Source organism: Gorilla gorilla, chromosome 3, assembly GCF_029281585.2.
Source record: "Gorilla gorilla gorilla isolate KB3781 chromosome 3, NHGRI_mGorGor1-v2.1_pri, whole genome shotgun sequence".
Classification (NCBI taxonomy): domain Eukaryota; kingdom Metazoa; phylum Chordata; class Mammalia; order Primates; family Hominidae; genus Gorilla; species Gorilla gorilla.
The window spans coordinates 189,326,919-189,344,804 of record NC_073227.2 but is presented as its reverse complement, the minus strand read 5'-3'; the positions used below and the strand labels follow the sequence as shown (position 1 = coordinate 189,344,804).

Sequence of the window (17,886 nt, the reverse complement as noted above, 5' to 3'; positions counted from 1 at the left end):
GCAGACACTTCTGAGCCTGTGGAGTAGGGACTGGGAGCAGAGAGAGGCCAGGTAGTGGGAGCAGGTGCTTCCAAACCTGCAGAGGGAAGGGGGCCTTCCTGGGCCCCCGAGAGTGTGGAGATGCCTGGGTCCACAGTTGCAGCTTGGGTGGCTGCAGCTATATCTGGGAGGGTGGGGCTCCTGCCCACTTCTGGCACCCAAGTGCACGGGGAGGCCCGGGTCTGCAGCCATGGCTTGGGTGGCTGCAGCTATTCCCATAAGGGCAGGGCTCCTGCCTGCTCCCAGCCCCCAAGAGCACAGGGATGCCTGGGTCTGCAGCTGCAGCTTGGGTGGCTACAGCTGTGCCTGGGGAATGTGTCTCCCACCCTGTCCACTCAGAAGTGGGCAGGACTTCCACCTGTTCCCAGCTCCTGCTGGCTCCATGGAGCACGCAGCCCTGGACTTGCCTCTCCCACTGCAGCCGGTGTCCTGGCAGCAGCCTCTCCAGATTAGCCACTGCTGCCATCAGTTCTAATGTGCATATTTAGTTAGATTGTCGTACATACAAAGTTCTTCCTTCTGAATGGCTTGGTAGAGTTGTTAATGGGTAGGCACTCACATGAATTGCTCTCCACCATCTGAATCTATGTAGTACACACTGCATCTACCTGGAGGGCCTTCCTTTCTGTTGGCTCATAAATCTGCTCATTTCCCCCACATCTTTTGTTTTAAATCTGTCTTCTCTCTGAAGTTTATAATGATTCCTCAGATACCTCTATTACCCTTTGTCTTTTGTTCTCATTCCACTTTGAATCATTAAAGCATTTGGATTAATTATAACACTGCATTGCAGTTGTTTCCATATCTTTATTTTCTTTAGATTGGGAGTTCCCTTACCAGAACTGTGCATATTCTTCTATGAGTCCCTCAGTAATAGCATATTGCCTGACACATAGTAATAGTGCTTCATAAATACTTTTGAAAGACTAATTAAACCTTCCCTCAATATTTGTCTTAGTCCATAACAAGTTGCCATAGACTAAGTGGCTTCTAAACAGAAATTTATTTCTCACAGTTCTGGAGGTTAGGAAGTCCAAGATCAGGGTGTTGACAGAGCTGCTTCCTGGTTCATAGAGAGCTGTCTTCTCTGTGTCCTTACTTGGTGGAAGGGGCGAGGGATGTCTCTGGAGCCTCTTTTATAAGGTCGCCAATCCCATTCATGAAAACTCTGTCTTCATGACTTAATCACCTCCCAAAGACCCCACCTTCTGATATCACAAATGGAGTTTAGGATTTCAACATATGAATTTGTTTTGAGGGGAACACAAACATTCAGTCTGTAACAATATTGAAACAACTTCCGTAGCCCTTCTAATTCAGACGTTTCCTAAAGACTAGGGCAAGCTCTCTATTGTTTCCACCACTGCTTTGATCTTCTTTCTGCTTGTTGTGTATATTTTTTGGACGCAGGGGAAGGGAAAAATACCTGGGAGAGAGATGTCGGAGCTCCAGGTCTTCTCGGTGACTGATTCTCTTCAGTCAGTCTTTTTTCAGGACTAGGAACTACATTTCAAGTTGGATGTGTAATGAATTATATGGGCCATGAAAATAAAGAGTATTTAATGGTATAATCAATTTTTCTCTTAGGCCTAGTCGGGAAGGGTCTCTGCTGTCAGCATGGATATTTAAAGTACCTTTTTCTTTCTGGAACCCTCTTCATAAGACCAGAGTTACTGGGATCAGGGGATGTGCCAAGTAATTCTAGACTGTGCCACACATCCTGCCCCCTTTGCTTTTCCACTGTGCTCTGGCCACTGCTCAAAAGAGATTCAGTAGCAGAAATTTTCCTGAGAAGAACTGGATATCTATTACAGTGTGAAGGAGGAGAAATTATGCAGAGAAAACGAAGGATTTTGCTGATGAGGGGACCTGACTTCTAGATGAAATGGTGGAAGTGCACGTGAGGAAGGGGAGACCAACTCAGGATTGATGGAGCTACTGTCAACGTCGGATGACCAAGGGAAATCTGTGGGGCCTTAGGCTTCTTGCAGTAACTGAATATGAGTTTTCATTACTTAAAAGTTTTTTTTTTAAATAGTAACACTAAAAAAAACCCAAAGAAGGCTGAAAAACTGGAAAGAAAACCAATGTGTAGAGCTGAATATATTAATTTCCTGGAGAATCTGAAGATTCTGGAAATTTCTGAGGACCGCACGTATGCTGATGTCAAAGCCCTATGCACTGAAATTACCAGGAATAAAGGCTCAGTACGTCAGAGAATTATTAATATAATACTTTACAGTTGTGACATTTTATCATAGTGATCGTTTAATGTCTTTGAACACTGAAATGACTTGTGTAATACCTTTGAAATATGATTATCTCTGCATATGATTTTGTTTGTTTTGCAATGATTATCCCAATTTAATGTGCTAAAGTTCTATAAGTGACTCTTCCTTGCTCAGTGTGAATGTCAGCCTCTTATTTTATTTCACTCTATTATCCTGGATTAGTTTATAGCCTGATTCTAGAATTCAATTCAATATGATATATTTTAATTCTGGTCTCGTTTGGGTTTTATGACACAATATATTTTAAATAATATCAACTGAAAGTTTCAATTTCAGAGACCTATATAACATTCAAAAAATTTCATTAAACAGATATTGAAATATCCAAGGATGGTATGGCATTTAAACATTTTTTATTATGCAAGTAATTTATGTCCATTGCAGAAGTACTTGAAAATAGAAAATAAAAATAATGTCGCAGCTCAGAGAGACTCACTGTTCTATCAGATCTTTTATTCTATTGCCTGTAGTCGCAAGCATGTCCACAGTCACATAGACATTTCATGTATTTATTCATTAATAAAATAAGGCCATATTATATACAAATTGGTCTGTAATCTCCTTTCCTCCCTTACTTATTTCTTGCCAACAACAATAGAGCTACATTATTATTTTAATAGCTTCATAGTATATATTTATGTGGATGATTATAATTTATGTAACCAGTTGTCTTACTCCAGGCTGCATAGGCTATTTTTATTATTTTTTCTTGTTCTCGTAATACATTTTTACCTTTGACATCTTTGCCAACTGCTGGATTTCCTCCTGAGGATAAATTCTTAGAAGTGAGGCTATGAGGGTATGGACATTCTTAAGGGGCTGGATATGACTTGTGAGTGGTTCAGTGAGAAGTAAGAATTGTCTGATCATCTAGAGTAGAGATCTCGCTCTGCCTTCTTGGAGAAGTCTCTCTCTCTTTGCTTGAAAAGGACTCCTAAGGTTCCAGTAGAGAAGTAGTCTGTCTCTCTCAGGCAGCAGAAGATTGTTTACTCATCCGTCCTGGGCATTTGATCTGCTGCTTCAATAGCATCTTCCCCTTTGGTTTATGAATGCCTCTTCTCTGAGAGAGTCTGTTCACAAAAATGGGCAGATTGTTTCTGTAGTCATAAAACATGTAGGTTCAGGGTCAAAGGGCAGCCTCACTGTGTGTGAGATGTAAGTGATTTGCTCGTGAAAATGTCCTTTGATTCTGATTGAGCTTGAAATTAAATAAAATACATCATCAATTGTTTTACACTTCTTTCTTGTTTTAGACTTTGGATAGGGTATTACCGCGAGTGCGATTAACAAGACACGGCAAAGAACTGAAGGCTTTAGCACAAAGGGGGATTGGATATCATCACAGCGGCATGTATTTTAAAGAAAAAGAGTTCGTTGAGATACTCTTTGTAAAAGGGCTTATTAGGGTAGGTAAATTTCTTTGCATTTGAAAAATAAAGTTGTGCATATATGATGCTGAATACCACTAAAAGGTAAAAAATTATACCAGTTGTTTTTCTCATCTAACCAGTGTCTTTTATTACAACTCGCTGGACTGGACTGCTCCATCTATCCCATTTATTAGAGGAGTTTAAAAATTATTTCTACATTGAAAAATAATATTTATAATGGAGTAGTATAGCTGTGGTAATCTAGGCATAACACTTTACTCTTTTTTTTTTTTTAATTTTTATGAGATGGAGTCTTGCTCTGTTTTCCAGGCTGGAGTGCAGTGGCGCGATCTTGGCTCACTGCAACCTCCACCTCCCAGCGTCAATCAATTTTCCTACTTTAGCTGTCCCGTGTAGCTGGGATTACAAGCGCGCACCATCATGCCCAGTTAATTTTTTTTGTATTTTATTACAGACAGGGTTTCACCATGCTGGCCAGCCTGTTCTCGAACTCCTGACCTCATGATCCACCCACCTGGGGCTCCCAAAGTGCTGGGATTACAGGCGTGAGCCACTGTGCCTGGTCATAACCCTTTACTCTTTAACACTTAGTATCTAGGACATAGTTCTTACAATTTTGTCCTAGACAGCTCATAAGGATATTTATACATTTAGTATAAATGACTATACTTTTAGTCAGACTGTTTTCTAATGTCATACCTCAGCTAAGAGAAAGACATTTCTTTTTTAAGAATTGGAAAAACCTTGCACTAGACTAACATGTTTTAGACAGAGCTGATAGATGTGATACCTCCAAATGAACTTGGAAGAGGGTAAGGACGTCTTAGATGGCTCATAGTTAAATGCTTTATGTTAACTTTTTGTTAGTATGTTTCAGAAGCTTGCAATATTCTATTTCTAGGTGGGGACAGTGTGTGAAGAGTTGTGTAGAAGGGTAGTCGTTACACTATTCAGGGTATTTATTTTGTAATCTTTTTTTGTGAGACAGCGTCTTGCTCTGTCACCCAGGCTGGAGTGCAGTGGCACAATCTCTGCTCACTGCAACCTCCGCCTCCTGGGTTCAAGCCATTCTCCTGCCTCATTCTCTTCAGTAGCTGGGATTACAGGCATGCACCACCACACCCAGCTAATTTTTGTATTTTTAGTAGAGACAGGGTTTCACCATGTTGGCCAGGCTGGTCTCAAACTCCTGACCTCAGGTAATCAGCCCACCTCAGCCTCCCGAAATGCTGGTATTACAGGCGTGAGCCACCATGCCCAGCCATTTTTGTAATCTTAAGAAGAGTGAGGAGTATTAGATATCATAAATAAAAGTTGTTTCTTGCTGTTTATAAAAATAAAATATTGTGAACAACTCTGCTCAGTTTTCATATCTGTATCATTTATTTGTCATTTTAAAGGACAAATTACCAGAAAAGTTTTCATAAAGGTTATTAATTATGGGCAAAGGTCACTCCAATTTTGTTCATCACAGTCAGTGTTGTAGATCTTGTCACATAGTAGTGGCTCAATAAAAGTTAATGAGTGAGTAAATGAATGAATATATAAATGAATGAATAGCCATATTGTTATAAAAGTGTTATTCTGAGACTGCGGGAGCTTGCTACACGGAACACTTTTTTTTTTTTTTTTTTGAGACAGAATTTCACTCTTGTTGCCCAGGCTGGAGTGCAATGGTGTAATCTCGGCTCGTTGCAACGTCCGTCTCCAGGGTTCAAGCAATTCTGCCTCTGCCTCCTGAGTAGTTGGGATTACAGGCATGTGCCACCATGCCTGGCTAATTTTGTATTTTTAATAGAGGCAGGGTTTCTCCATGTTGGTCAGGCTGGTCTCGAACTCCTCACCTCAGGTGATCGGCCTGCCTTGGCCTCCCAAAGTGCTGAAGTTACAGGCGTGAGCCACTACACTTGGCCAGAACACTTTTTTTTTTCTAAATGATACTCATTATGGCTAAATTCTAAAGTTTAGTGATTTGAGCCTTTCATTTTTATTGATGAACTTTTACAGATGAACCAATAATTGGTTGAATTTGGATGGGTTTATAAATATCAATTAGAAAGTCTTTTTGCTCACTCTTTATCATTAAATAATTGAAATAATTATGGCACAGGTTAATATTAGTGTATTTGACAGGAAGAGAGAGCAGCTATATGCACCTAGCATTACATAGGTGATTGGGCACATAACTGATATTAAGAGAGTAAATAAGAAGGAAAATGTAACTTTATTATCCTTCAATTAATTAGATCAGTTAGCTGTTTGGATAAAACCTCCATAAACAAACATGAGAATAAGAGAAGGTGGTTGTCCAGAGTACGTAAGGCAAAACATTATTACCCTATCTTAAGGAAAATTTGTATGCTTGTTGTTCATTCATTCATGCAGTTATTGGACACATATTTATTGTGCCTCTGCTGTGTGTCCAATACTCTTCCAAGTGTTGAGGATACAGCAGTGGCCAAGAGAGATCAATGCCCGTGTCCTCATGATACTTAAGGTCTTGGGGGGACAAGTAAACATGGTTATTTTAGAAACGATGGTGCAGGAAGTCTTTTTGGACATTTATATAGAGATCAGAAAAAGCCTGCAAATGGAGATTTGGGGAAAATGATTTTAGGGTGAGCAAATGGCAACAGTTAGGATGCTGAAGTAGCAGTGTTCTTTGAATAGTCAGGCAGTCGCAAGAACAGTAGGGCTAGTATGTTAGTTTTAATGACATGTGGTTTGTTAAAGCTCTAAGAGTTGTTCAGTGACTGGAGTGGAAAATAGATCTTGTGTCCTTATAGATATGCTATATTGTGTATTGACTGTTTTTTTTTTTTTTTCCTAGGTAGTGACAGCTACTGAAACACTTGCCTTAGGGATCCACATGCCATGCAAATCTGTTGTTTTTGCCCAAGACTCAGTCTATCTGGATGCTTTAAATTACAGACAGGTAACTCTCTGACTCTTTAACTCCCATTGCTGAAAGCTGAGTGTGAAATAATGAACCATGTGGCACTCACATCTGGTAACAGGCTACGGTTTGTGTCCTTCCTTTTACTTTCTATGTGGCATAGCATTTTTGAGTTGAGTGGCCTCATATCTTGTTGCTTCTTTTTGTGTGATCTATCTGTTGTTACTACTTTTTCACAGTTAGGGTTTATTGGCTTAATAATCTTACTGTATTTCAGTTTTTAGTTAGTTTTTATATTTCTTGAGAAATGTACAGCTGTTCTGATTCTTGATCCTTTATAGTGCTCCTTTATTTTATTTTTCTGGGAGTATGTAAAATGGTCTGAAATTCCTTGCGTTAGCTGTTTCCTTTAATTTGCCTTTCTCTGTGTGTGGCACTTGGTATTATCAATTCCTGGGTCTTTTGGGAATCCTGTCATTTAAATTAGGTAGGTTTTGACTTCCTTACTTGAAGTTTAGTATTGAGTATTTAGGAGTCATTGACCACCTGTTTTCCAAATTCCAAGCCTTTAATACCATTCACCTTCTTGGGAGTATGCTTTTTTTAAAAAAGGTTTTCGTTATCATTTTAGTGGAATTTCTGGAGTGAGAAATGTTACTCGGAGGTCTCCAGATAACTTTTTAAAAATCAAGGATAAAAATATGTCTGTATTATAAGGCGAGGGAGGAAAGAGAGATAAATGAAACAAAAACAAGGTTGAGAGTGAGAAAAATAAAAATAAAAGAGAAGGGCTATATAACAGAGATTTAGACACAAAGACAAAGATGTTATACCTGAGAGTCTTCTCATTTCCTTATATGACATCCTATATGTGATATATATTGTAAGTCAAAGGGAAGAAAAATCACCTCCTCTGTATACACTGCTAAAAAAAAAACTGACAATAATCTTTGCCTAGTCTCGAAATATAAAAGATAAATTATAAAATATAAATTTTATCATTTTGCTTATTCTTGAAATTTTCCTCTTTTCTTATTCAAATTTAGATCATGTGAACTCTCCTAGACTGGAATATGAAGACTGTGATTTTACAGAGAAAAGGAGTTTATCTCCATTTCATGACCTTTTAGGATGTTGCTGTTTCAACTTTAAAAGCCATATTTTCCTTTTCTCAAGTATAGCTATAGACCATATCACCTTTTACCATGTTCTGTTATGAAAAACAGGAAGTCCCTGAGCTGGAATTTTTCAGTCTTTCTCTTTTTCGTGTAGAGAGCAAAGTTTCTCTTAAGGGACTTTTGTTTCCTTCAGAATTATGGTCTCCTTTTTTCTCTTCCTTGCCAAAATCACTAGTTTGGAAGAAATCCAACATCATTTATTTACTATGGACCACAATGAGAGTGGAACTACTTTGTTATCCTGCCCTGATGACTTAGCATTATCTCCTAGGACAGAATAAAATATACTTTCTCTGTGAACGGATTTTATTTGTTTCTCGAGGGTCAGGTGGCAGACGTTTCTGGGAATTGCCCCTTGCACTTACATCCCTCAACAACCGCCTCATCATCCCAAATGTCAGGTTGTCTCTGTCTAGAGAAATGCACTTAAAACAGAATTGTATTTCCATATTATTTCTATGTTATTTACAATTTGTCTAGAAGGATTGTCATACAATGAGAACCAGAAAATGTTAGTTCTACTGCTTGCACTTTTGTACCAAAAGTATTTCATGCATCTCAGTTTTGTCATGATCTTATAGCTACAGCCTTAGTTTAGCAGTCATTATTTTGACTTCATGTCAGTATTTTGACACATCTTCCAACTAGAAGTAAGCATTTACTATGTTTTATACTTAAAAGTTTTAAAAAAGAAAATCTACTTGTGGATTTATGTTTCTCACTCAACAACTAAGTTATTACTTAGAAATATAAATAGAAAATTCAGTCTCCAAAGCTGGTTTCCCAGGAACTGACTTCAGTGACTTTGTCCAGCTGTATCAGAATCTTGTTCTTTCTCTAGATCTATTTGAATATGTGGCATGAAGCTATGCACCTTCCTTCCTTCTAGTGCTTTCTTTGATAGAGGAATCTAGTCTCATGGGAGTGTGATTTTTCCTAGCACAGCAGGTAATACAGACCCCTGAACTATGTATTTTATATTAGCTCTTGAAAGCAAATAATACGCTTTCCTGTATTAATTGAAAAAAATGATATGGATTTTCTGCTAACATGCCATTTTCTCCTTTTGGTCTTTCTATTTTCTATCTTTCAAAATATACTCATTTATATATTCCCTCAAATGGCATTTATTATGAGTCAAATACATGTCATGACCTGCTCCTAGGTGTTTTCCTCATGTCACTCAATCTTCGTAGGACTTTATTGCCTGTAAAATAAAGAGAATACTTGTTAGCTTCACCTTCCTGGCTTTTCTTCAACAATCAAGGAGAGCAGATTACACAAGGCTGTGAATAGCAGGAAGCTGTGATTATTAGAATCATTGGGAGCAGCCACTGAGAAAGCTGCCTACCACAGTCTGCTGCCTGGGTCCCAATGAGTCACTTCTTTCGCATAAGCAAAAACACATTCACTGCCTCCCAGGGCCTCCAAAAGTCTCCTTATTGGCATACGCCTGGGATTGCTCTAGTTATCAGAATGCCCTTATTGCTATCACAGTCTCTTGGTATCCTTTCCTGGGCCTCTTCACCACCATATCAGCATTACCTTGATTCTGCCTACATTCAAACCAGCCTGTTGCCCTGCCCCTCCCCTGCTGGGACTGCTCACCACCACACTGGTGGCCTGGCTCAAGTCTTGCCTCAGGTACCTATGCACTAGATCTTCACAGTGCTTCTGAAGGAGTATGTATAATGATTAATATGGGGGAATCTGGTCCTAGATTCCCTAGGCTTAACTCTTTGCCTTATTCTTCACTAGCCGTGCAACTACGGACAAGTTAGTTAATTTCTCAGGTGTCAGTTTCTCAATCTGTACGATGGTGACAATAATTATATTTTAGAAAGCTATTATGAGGACTAACTGAAAAATGTACACCACTCAGAACTGTGCACAGCACATAGTAAGTGCTCAATGAATGCCAGCTGTTATTAGTAGGGCCCTTTGCATCCTGATCACCATGCGATTTTTTAAAAATATATATATTTATTTCTTGTTCTTTCCTAGTGAGAACCTTCTGGCACAAATTGTTTTAGTAATTGACCTCTCATTTCTGCTATGCCTTGTTCATCAGGACATTTGCTCTCCTTCGTCCTCTTAGAGACTTTTCCTTCTTTCCCCTGATTGAAATCCTAGCCCTTTACAAGGGTCTGATTGAACTGTCCTTATGTGTTTCCTTTGAAGTCTTCTTTGATTACTCCAGCTTTGGGGAAATGTGATTGAGCTTGTTCTTTCACTGTTCTTGTTATGTGCTCTTGTAAATTCCATTAAGGAATTTGTATCTCAAATAGCAATTAGCATGGGGATGACAAGAGATGCTGAAGGTATTTGTGGAACTGATGATTTCTTTTGTACAATGTGCATCCATCTATGCCAGGCTGTCATTTTCAGTTGTGGTATAATGGAAACCATGATAATGGAAAATCTGTGGACATGAGGTGATTATTGCCAAACAGATGTGAGACTTCAGGTGAGATATCTGAACTGCTGGATCTTCCTTCACTATCTCCAGAATGGCTGTGATAATCACTACCCCACAGCCTATGTGAGGATTAAGTGAAATAGGAAAGAGACACATTAAAGGTCCTTAATAAACATTTCCTTCTTCATTTGCCGTGCCCACTTTTTCACTCCAGAGTCATCTTTAATGCTTTTCTCTCCTTTGCTTTTGATGCTTAATCTATTACACAGATCATCCAATTACTCTTCTGCAGTGGTGTCCTCAGATTTCTGTATCACAATTTCTGTAGCCAGCATCCTTCTTCCTTCATTCTTTACCCAGGGCTATAATAAGAGTGTTAACAAAAGGATATGAGATCTGCAGAGGCAAAACAGTTTTATTTTCTATAAAAACAATCTGCAGATTGGAGAAACTCAGCCTTTGCTGTAAGTGAAAGTGGGCTCTTCACAGAACAAAGGGAGGGTCTGGCCTAAATAGGGAAAGTTCTCAGCCTTGTTTTCAATCAGATCCTTTGTTTGCAAATGAAGGATTCAAACTTCTTCCTTTCTGATTGGTTGAAATAGTTGAGCTCTGACTGAGTGGTTTCCAAGCTCCGAACCAGAAGTTTCCATCAGATGTTTCTTTCAAACAGCTAGGAGTGGAGATTTCCAACCACAGTTTATCTTGGCACCACCAACAGCAGCTGGTTTGGCTTGATCGTAGGAAGCAACCTTTGACACCTTTACATCTTTCTGAGAACACAGCATGCATGACCACTCCCTCACCCTGCCGTGACTGCCTAGTTCTGTTTTACCTTTGAGCACCTCAGCCACAGGAGTCCATTCTGTCTGTTGGCCAGGGGCATACTCTAACAGTCCTCCTGGTTATGATTTGCCTGTATTCTATTCTGTGCTGTAGATGATGGATAGCATCGTTTTTCTTCATGTCATTTTCTGGCAAGGGAATATTTGATGGCTAATTCTACTCTAGGGTCAAATATAGAAGTGTTGGCAATATTCAAGCCCTTTATCAATAAAATTCCTTTTGCTCTCTATCTAAAATATGTATATTCTTATGCTCATGAACATTTATCCTAATCAATCTAATCTTCTTACTGTTTCTAACCATCTTTCTAATCTCTGTCTTCTTGCTTTTTTCTTCTCTGCTGTCATTGTTTTGCATGGGTTGTCTACCATGTAATCTTCAGGAATCTCATTTTTAGGATTCCCAGAGGCAGGCTCACATGGCCCTTGGGGACGTGACTTTGATTAAAAAAACATCAGGGATTAGTTGAATCTGCTGCTTCTCAGTTGTTGGATTGTGGCTAAGTTACTTAGGTTCTCTGCGCTCACTTTTCTTATCTTTGTTCTTTTTTTTTTTTCAACATCACATTAGAAGTCCTTCTTTATCTTTAAATGGGGCTGACAATACTCTGTACCTCACTGGATTATTATGAAGACCGCCTAAAACTAATTTATATAAAGGGCCCAGCACATATTAAGCATTGAATAAATGGCTGTTACTTCTTCTGCAAATAGTTGGTCCTTGACATACCTCTTCCACGAAGCCTTTCAAAATGTTGTCTCTTTCAATAAATTTACTTGATTTGTATCTCAAGGAGCTTAGGCACACTTTTTAAATTTCATTACTTTTAACTCTATTTGTTAAAAGAGTTAGAGAAAATGGCTTAAATAGGGAACAGTTGCTGTTGTTGGTGCCAAGTGTGGTTGGAATTCCCCACTTCCAGCCGTTTGAAAGAAACATCCGGCAGACTCTTCTAGTTTGGAGCTTGAAACCACCCAGTCAGGGCTCAACTATTTCAACCAAGCAGAACTGAAGAAGTTTGAATCCTTCATTTGCAAATGAAGGATCTGATTGAAAACAAGGCTGAGAACTTTCCCTATTCAAGACACTCTCTAGTTCTATTCCTCCCTCTCTCTCTCCCCTTCTCCCTTTCCCTCTCCCTCCCTCCCTCTCTCTCTCCTTCTCTTTGTGTGTATGTGTGTGGTGAGAAAGAGTGGGGGTATATGGACTCTAAGCTCCTTGAGAGCAGGTTCCATTTGTAAGTTTCTTTTACGTATCATCTTACCATCCCTAGTACAGTTGTCTGCATGATAGGGAATACCTGTTAATGACTCTGCCTCTGAATATGAGGAAAAACGCAAACTGCTTTTTCTATTCTGTCACTCTATAATAATCACTACAATCAACACAGAAGACTTCTGTGACCAAATGTGTGGGGATTTCTGCTCACCACCAAGTGAGCAGTCAATTCTGCAGCTCAATTCAATTCCACATTACCTACCTGAAGATAGCATCAGATTCCACACATTGAGGGCTCAGTCCCCAAGACTGCCTCCTCTTCAGACACCAGTCACAAGTGCAGTCCTCTGGAACTTATGACCAACTGGCTTCAAGTTGGGGTTCCCATGACCCCCTCTTTGGGTTTAGTTAATTTTCTAGAGTGGCTTATGGAACTCAGAAACACTTATATTTATCAGTTTATTATGAAGGATATTATAAAGGATACAGAAGAGCTGTGAGGGCAAGGTATGGCTCAAGGGGCACGGAGCTTCCATGCCCTCTCAGGGCACACCACCCTCCAGGAACCTCCGTGTATTCAGCTGTCTGGAAGCTCTTTGAGACAGTCCCTTTAGGTTTTTATGGAAACTTCACTACACAGGCCTGAAGAATTAAACCATTAGCCACTGGTGATAAACTTAACCTTGAGCCCTTCTCCCTTCCCCAGAAATTGCGAGGAGGGCCTGAAAGTCCCAATCCTCTAATCATGCCTTGGTCTTTCTGGTGACCAGTCCCCGTCCTGAAGCTGCCTAGAGACTGCCAGCTATCAGCCAACTCATTCACATACAGATATTGGAGAGTCCAAGGATTTTAGGAGTCATATGCCAGCAACTGGGGCCAAAGACCAAATATATATCACAATGCCTCCTTATCTCTTTTGCCCAGCCACACTGTATTTTTTAAGTGCCATGTTAACATAGATTAGTTTCAGGACTAAATACACAATTTAACACAATCCCAGATAACAAGTGTAAAGTCATAAATCTTTGGACTTCATAGGATAATTATCTGTGGAGGTTTTACATTGTGATTCTTTGCTGCTTCCAGATGTCTGGTCGTGCTGGAAGAAGAGGTCAAGACCTGCTTGGAAATGTGTATTTCTTTGATATCCCATTGCCCAAAATAAAAAGACTCCTTGCATCCAGTGTTCCTGAGCTGAGAGGACAGTTCCCTCTCAGCATAACCCTGGTCCTGCGACTCATGCTGCTGGCTTCCAAGGGAGATGACCCAGAGGATGCCAAGGCAAAGGTACCATGCTGGACACTGCCTGAGGTTCAGTCTTCATCACTGGCCTGGCTCTAGTCAGGTCTGCTGCTCTTTTAGAAGTCTGTCTTGAGAAAGAAAATAAACTTTCTTTTTGTTTGATTGTTTTGGAGACAGGGTCTCGCTGTGTCATCTAGGCTGGAGTGCGGTGGTACAATCATGGTTTACTGCAGCCTTGATCACCTGGGCTCAAGTGATCTTCCCATCTCAGCATCCCGAGTAGCTGGGACTACAGGTGTACACCACCATGCCCAGCTAATTTTTATTTTATTTTTTTGTGTAGAGGTGAGGACTCACTGTTGCCCAGGCTGGTCTCAAACTCCTGGGCTCAAACAATCCACCCACTGTATTAGGGTTCTCTAGAGTGACAGAACTAATAGGATAGATATATGTATAAAGAAGAGTTTATTAAGTATTAACTCACATGGTCACAAGGACCCATAATAGGCCATCTGCAAGCTGAGGAGCAAGGAAGCCAGTCTGAGTCCCAAAATGAAAGAACTTGGAGTCTGATGCTCAAGGGCAGGAAGTATCCAGCACAGGAGAAAGATGTAGGCTGGGAGACTAAGTCAGTCTAGCCTTTTCATGTATTTCTGCCTGCTTTATATTCTGGCCATGCTGGCAGCTGATTAGATGGTGCCCACCCACATTAAGGGTGGGTCTGCCTTTCCCAGCCCACTGAGTCAAATGTTAATCTCCTTTGGCAGCACCCTCAAAGATACACCTAGGATCAATACTTTGAATGCTTCAATCCAATCAAGTTGACACTCAGTGTTAACCATCACACCTGCCTTGGCCTCCCAAAATGTTGAGATTACAGGTGTGAGCCAGTGCACTTGGCCAAGAAACTTTTTTCTGAGGAATGTGAGTGCCCTTTAATTATCAGGCCCAGAGAGGCTTTGGAGTGTGACAGGGTGTGACAGCAGTCATGTCTCACTCCCCTCGTGAGCTAAATAATTACCTCTTGAAGCCACTTCCTATGTGGACTCTAGGCTAACTGACATGAAGTAGCCATAAAACACCATACATTGGACACCATACCTCATTCCTTGTAGTTCAACAATGTATAGCCAATCACAAATCAATGTTATTTCTGTAAAACTGTGAGAACTCCTGTCAAAAAACTTTGTATCAGCCCACTTCTTGTCCCCTTTTGCCTTTAAAAATCTACTTGTAGCAAAGGCTGAGCAGAATACTCTTTGGGACAACTTGGAAGTGTGTCTGTCCCAGACAGCTGTCTTCAACCTTGGCCCAAATGAACTCTCTATATTAATTTTGCCTCAGTATTTTTCATGTCAACAGTAGCAGTGACTCTTCAGTTTCATCACTCTTTTAATGCTTTGTATTTTCCTGATTATTATATGTTTCTTCAGGACAGAAAAAATAATTTTTTTTTACCACCAAAGACCATAAGGCATTAAGAATTACCAGGGTTATTTTAATGTGTGAAAAGCAATATAGTATAGTGGTTGAATATTGGCTATAGACTCATAAAGGTCTGGAATAGGTCCCTGGTTCAATTATTTACTGACTATTTAACTTTAATAAGGCAATTACATTTTCCTAAACCTCAGAACTGTCAGCTACAAAATGGCAATAACAACCACTATAGATTATAGTTAAATTAAATGAACTAGTTAATGCAAGTCAAGGACTTCTTAGCATCATATTCGAAGAGTAGTAAACACATAAATGCTAGCTATTATTGTTTGTAGTCTCAGGTCTTATGATTTTAGTTTTAGGTTTTTTTTTGTTTTGCTTTAGTGTTCATTAAAGAGAAGAATGGGAAAAGCACTTGCTAACTTTTTCATTCTTTTTATATGTTGTTTTTTACTTTTTCCTTTATAAAGGAAGTCAAGTATGAGTGAGAACTGATAATATAACTTGTTTTTGACTGTCTAGATATTTTTTGTGGAAAAATAGATTTGCTTCTACCTTAAATTCTGTTATGTTGTCAGCATTTGCCACTTAATTAATTAGATCAATATGAAATTTTTACATTAAAGAATTATTAGAAGAATTATAAGTGAAATGAAAGATTGAATGTGTTCTCAAATGTATCACTCTTAATTCCAGATAAAAATGAGGAAAACAGTATTGCTGTATTAAAAATAAAAATTATATTTTAAATATAAAATAACCTGTTTATAAAAGTTTATTTGGAACCATAGAGAAGCTGAAAGAAGGAAAAATCACCCATACCTAGTTCCACTACTCACTTGATCTTAGCCAAAAGGCCAAGAAGCGATAGTTCCACTACTCGAAACTGCTTTATTATTTTGGTATATTTCTTCCAGTCTTTTCTACCTAAATGTGGGTAAGTGTTTGCTTTTTAAAGAATGGATGCAGTTATGTTGAACTAGATGTCAGAATTTGGTAAATTTGCCTGAGGTTTTCAATCAGAACAATTTTGGGGGGTGTAACCCCATGCTGAGTAATATATAATTCACATTAAAATTTAAATTTAATAAAATATCATTGTAAGCTTACCAAGTTTTCCATATTCTTATATATTCATTATCATAGCCAGTTACGTCAGATTCCACTTGCCAAGACAAAGAGTCTTCCCAGAACCCTGTAATGAGTCAGGTGTGTGCCTTTTGATAGTCACAGAGAACAGCGACACCCAGTTCTATGTAAAAGTGGCCCCATTCTTGATTTTGATTACTCTCCCAGGAAGAGAGAGTAGTACACTTTCAAGGTTTTTGTTGTTGTTTTTTATATAATAACGTTTGTGAGGGTGGCATATTTTCTGGGATCCTGCATATTTGAGGAGATTTTTTCTTTTGTAGTAAGGACAATTTAACCTGGCATAAATTTTTTGGATTTGAGCCATTAGTCTTCAGAATTGTTGATGCTTCATTTTCTTTGGCATCTACTGTTGTAGAGATATAATCTGTGGCCCTACTGATTGCTGTTTTCTTGTAGGTCACTTGACTTTTTCTGCCCATGTATATGGATCCTTTTCTTTATTCTTATATGTTACTTTTTTAGGAGAAGTTTCTAGTTATAGTTTTTTTTTTAAAAAAAATGATAGTGTTTATCATATTCAGAACCTTTTCAATTTATCACATTCAAGTTGTTTTTGAAGAAGTATATTTATTAAATTAGATTTTTAATTTGATTTCTATTTTAATTGCTTTGGTTTCTTTATTAGAAAAAGTTTCACTGGCTGGGTATGGTGGCATGTACCTGTAGTCCCAGCTATTTGGGAGGCTGAGGCAGGAGGATCACTTGAGTCCAGGAGTTTGAGGTTGCAGTGAGCTATGACCTACTGCACTCCAGCCTGTGATGGGAGGGAATGCTGCAAAGGTCTCTGAAATGTCTGTGAGGACTTTTCCAATTGTCTTGACTATCAGCATTTGCCTTCCTTTTAGTTATACAATTATATGCAGGCTGCTTGAATTCCTGCCCAGAAAATAGGCTTTTCTTTTCTGCCACATGGCTAGGCTGCATATTTTTCAGATTTATACTCTGCTTCCCTTTCAAATACAAGTTCTAGTTTCAGGTGATTTCTTTGCTAACACATATGCGCATAGGTTGATAGAAGCAGCCAGGCTACATCTTGAACACTTTACTACTTAGAAATTTATTTCTGCCACATACCCTAAATCATCTCTTTCAAGTTCAAAGTTCTACAGATCCCTAGAGCAGGAGCACAGTGCAGCTAACCTCTTTGCTAACACTTAACAAAATTGACCTTTGCTCCAGTTCCCAATAAGTTCTTCATCTCCATCTGAGACCTCATTAGCCTGGACTTCATTGTCCATATTACTATTAGCATTTTGATCACAACAGTTTAACAAGTCTTTAGGATGTTCCAAACTTTCCCTCATCTTCCTGTCTTCTTCTGAGCCCTCCACAAAATTCCAACCTCTGTCCACTATGCAGTTCCAAAATCGCTTCCACATTTTCAGATATCTTTATAGCAGTGCCCCACTCCTCAGTATCAACTTTCTGTATTAGTTCATTCTCACGCTGCTATACAGAGACACTTGAGACTGGGTAATTTATAAAGAAAAGACATTTTATTGGCTCATGGTTCTGCAGGCTGTACAGGAAGCATAAGTAGCTTCTGCTTCTGGGTAGGCCTCAGGAAACTTTCAATCATGTCAGAAAGTGAAGCAGAAGTAGGCCATGTGTTACATGCATGGCTGGAGCAGGAGGAAGAGAGGTAGAGGGGAGGTGCTACACACTTTTAAACAACCAGATCTCATGATAACTCACTATCATGAGAACAGCACCAAAGGGGAAATTCACCTCCATGATCCAATCACCTCCAATCAGGCCCCACCTCCAACATTGGGGA

The 17,886-nt window shown here is 39.2% G+C and overlaps 1 protein-coding gene across 1 annotated transcript in view; it reads left to right on the top strand.

The window, feature by feature from the left end:
- DDX60L (DExD/H-box 60 like) overlaps positions 1-17,886 on the top strand; it is a 129,048-nt gene that overhangs the window by 81,555 nt on the left and 29,607 nt on the right. The window contains 4 exon segments of the mRNA XM_063705634.1: positions 2,078-2,246; positions 3,584-3,740; positions 6,556-6,656; positions 13,362-13,562. Coding sequence (XP_063561704.1) covers positions 2,078-2,246; positions 3,584-3,740; positions 6,556-6,656; positions 13,362-13,562 — 628 coding nt within the window.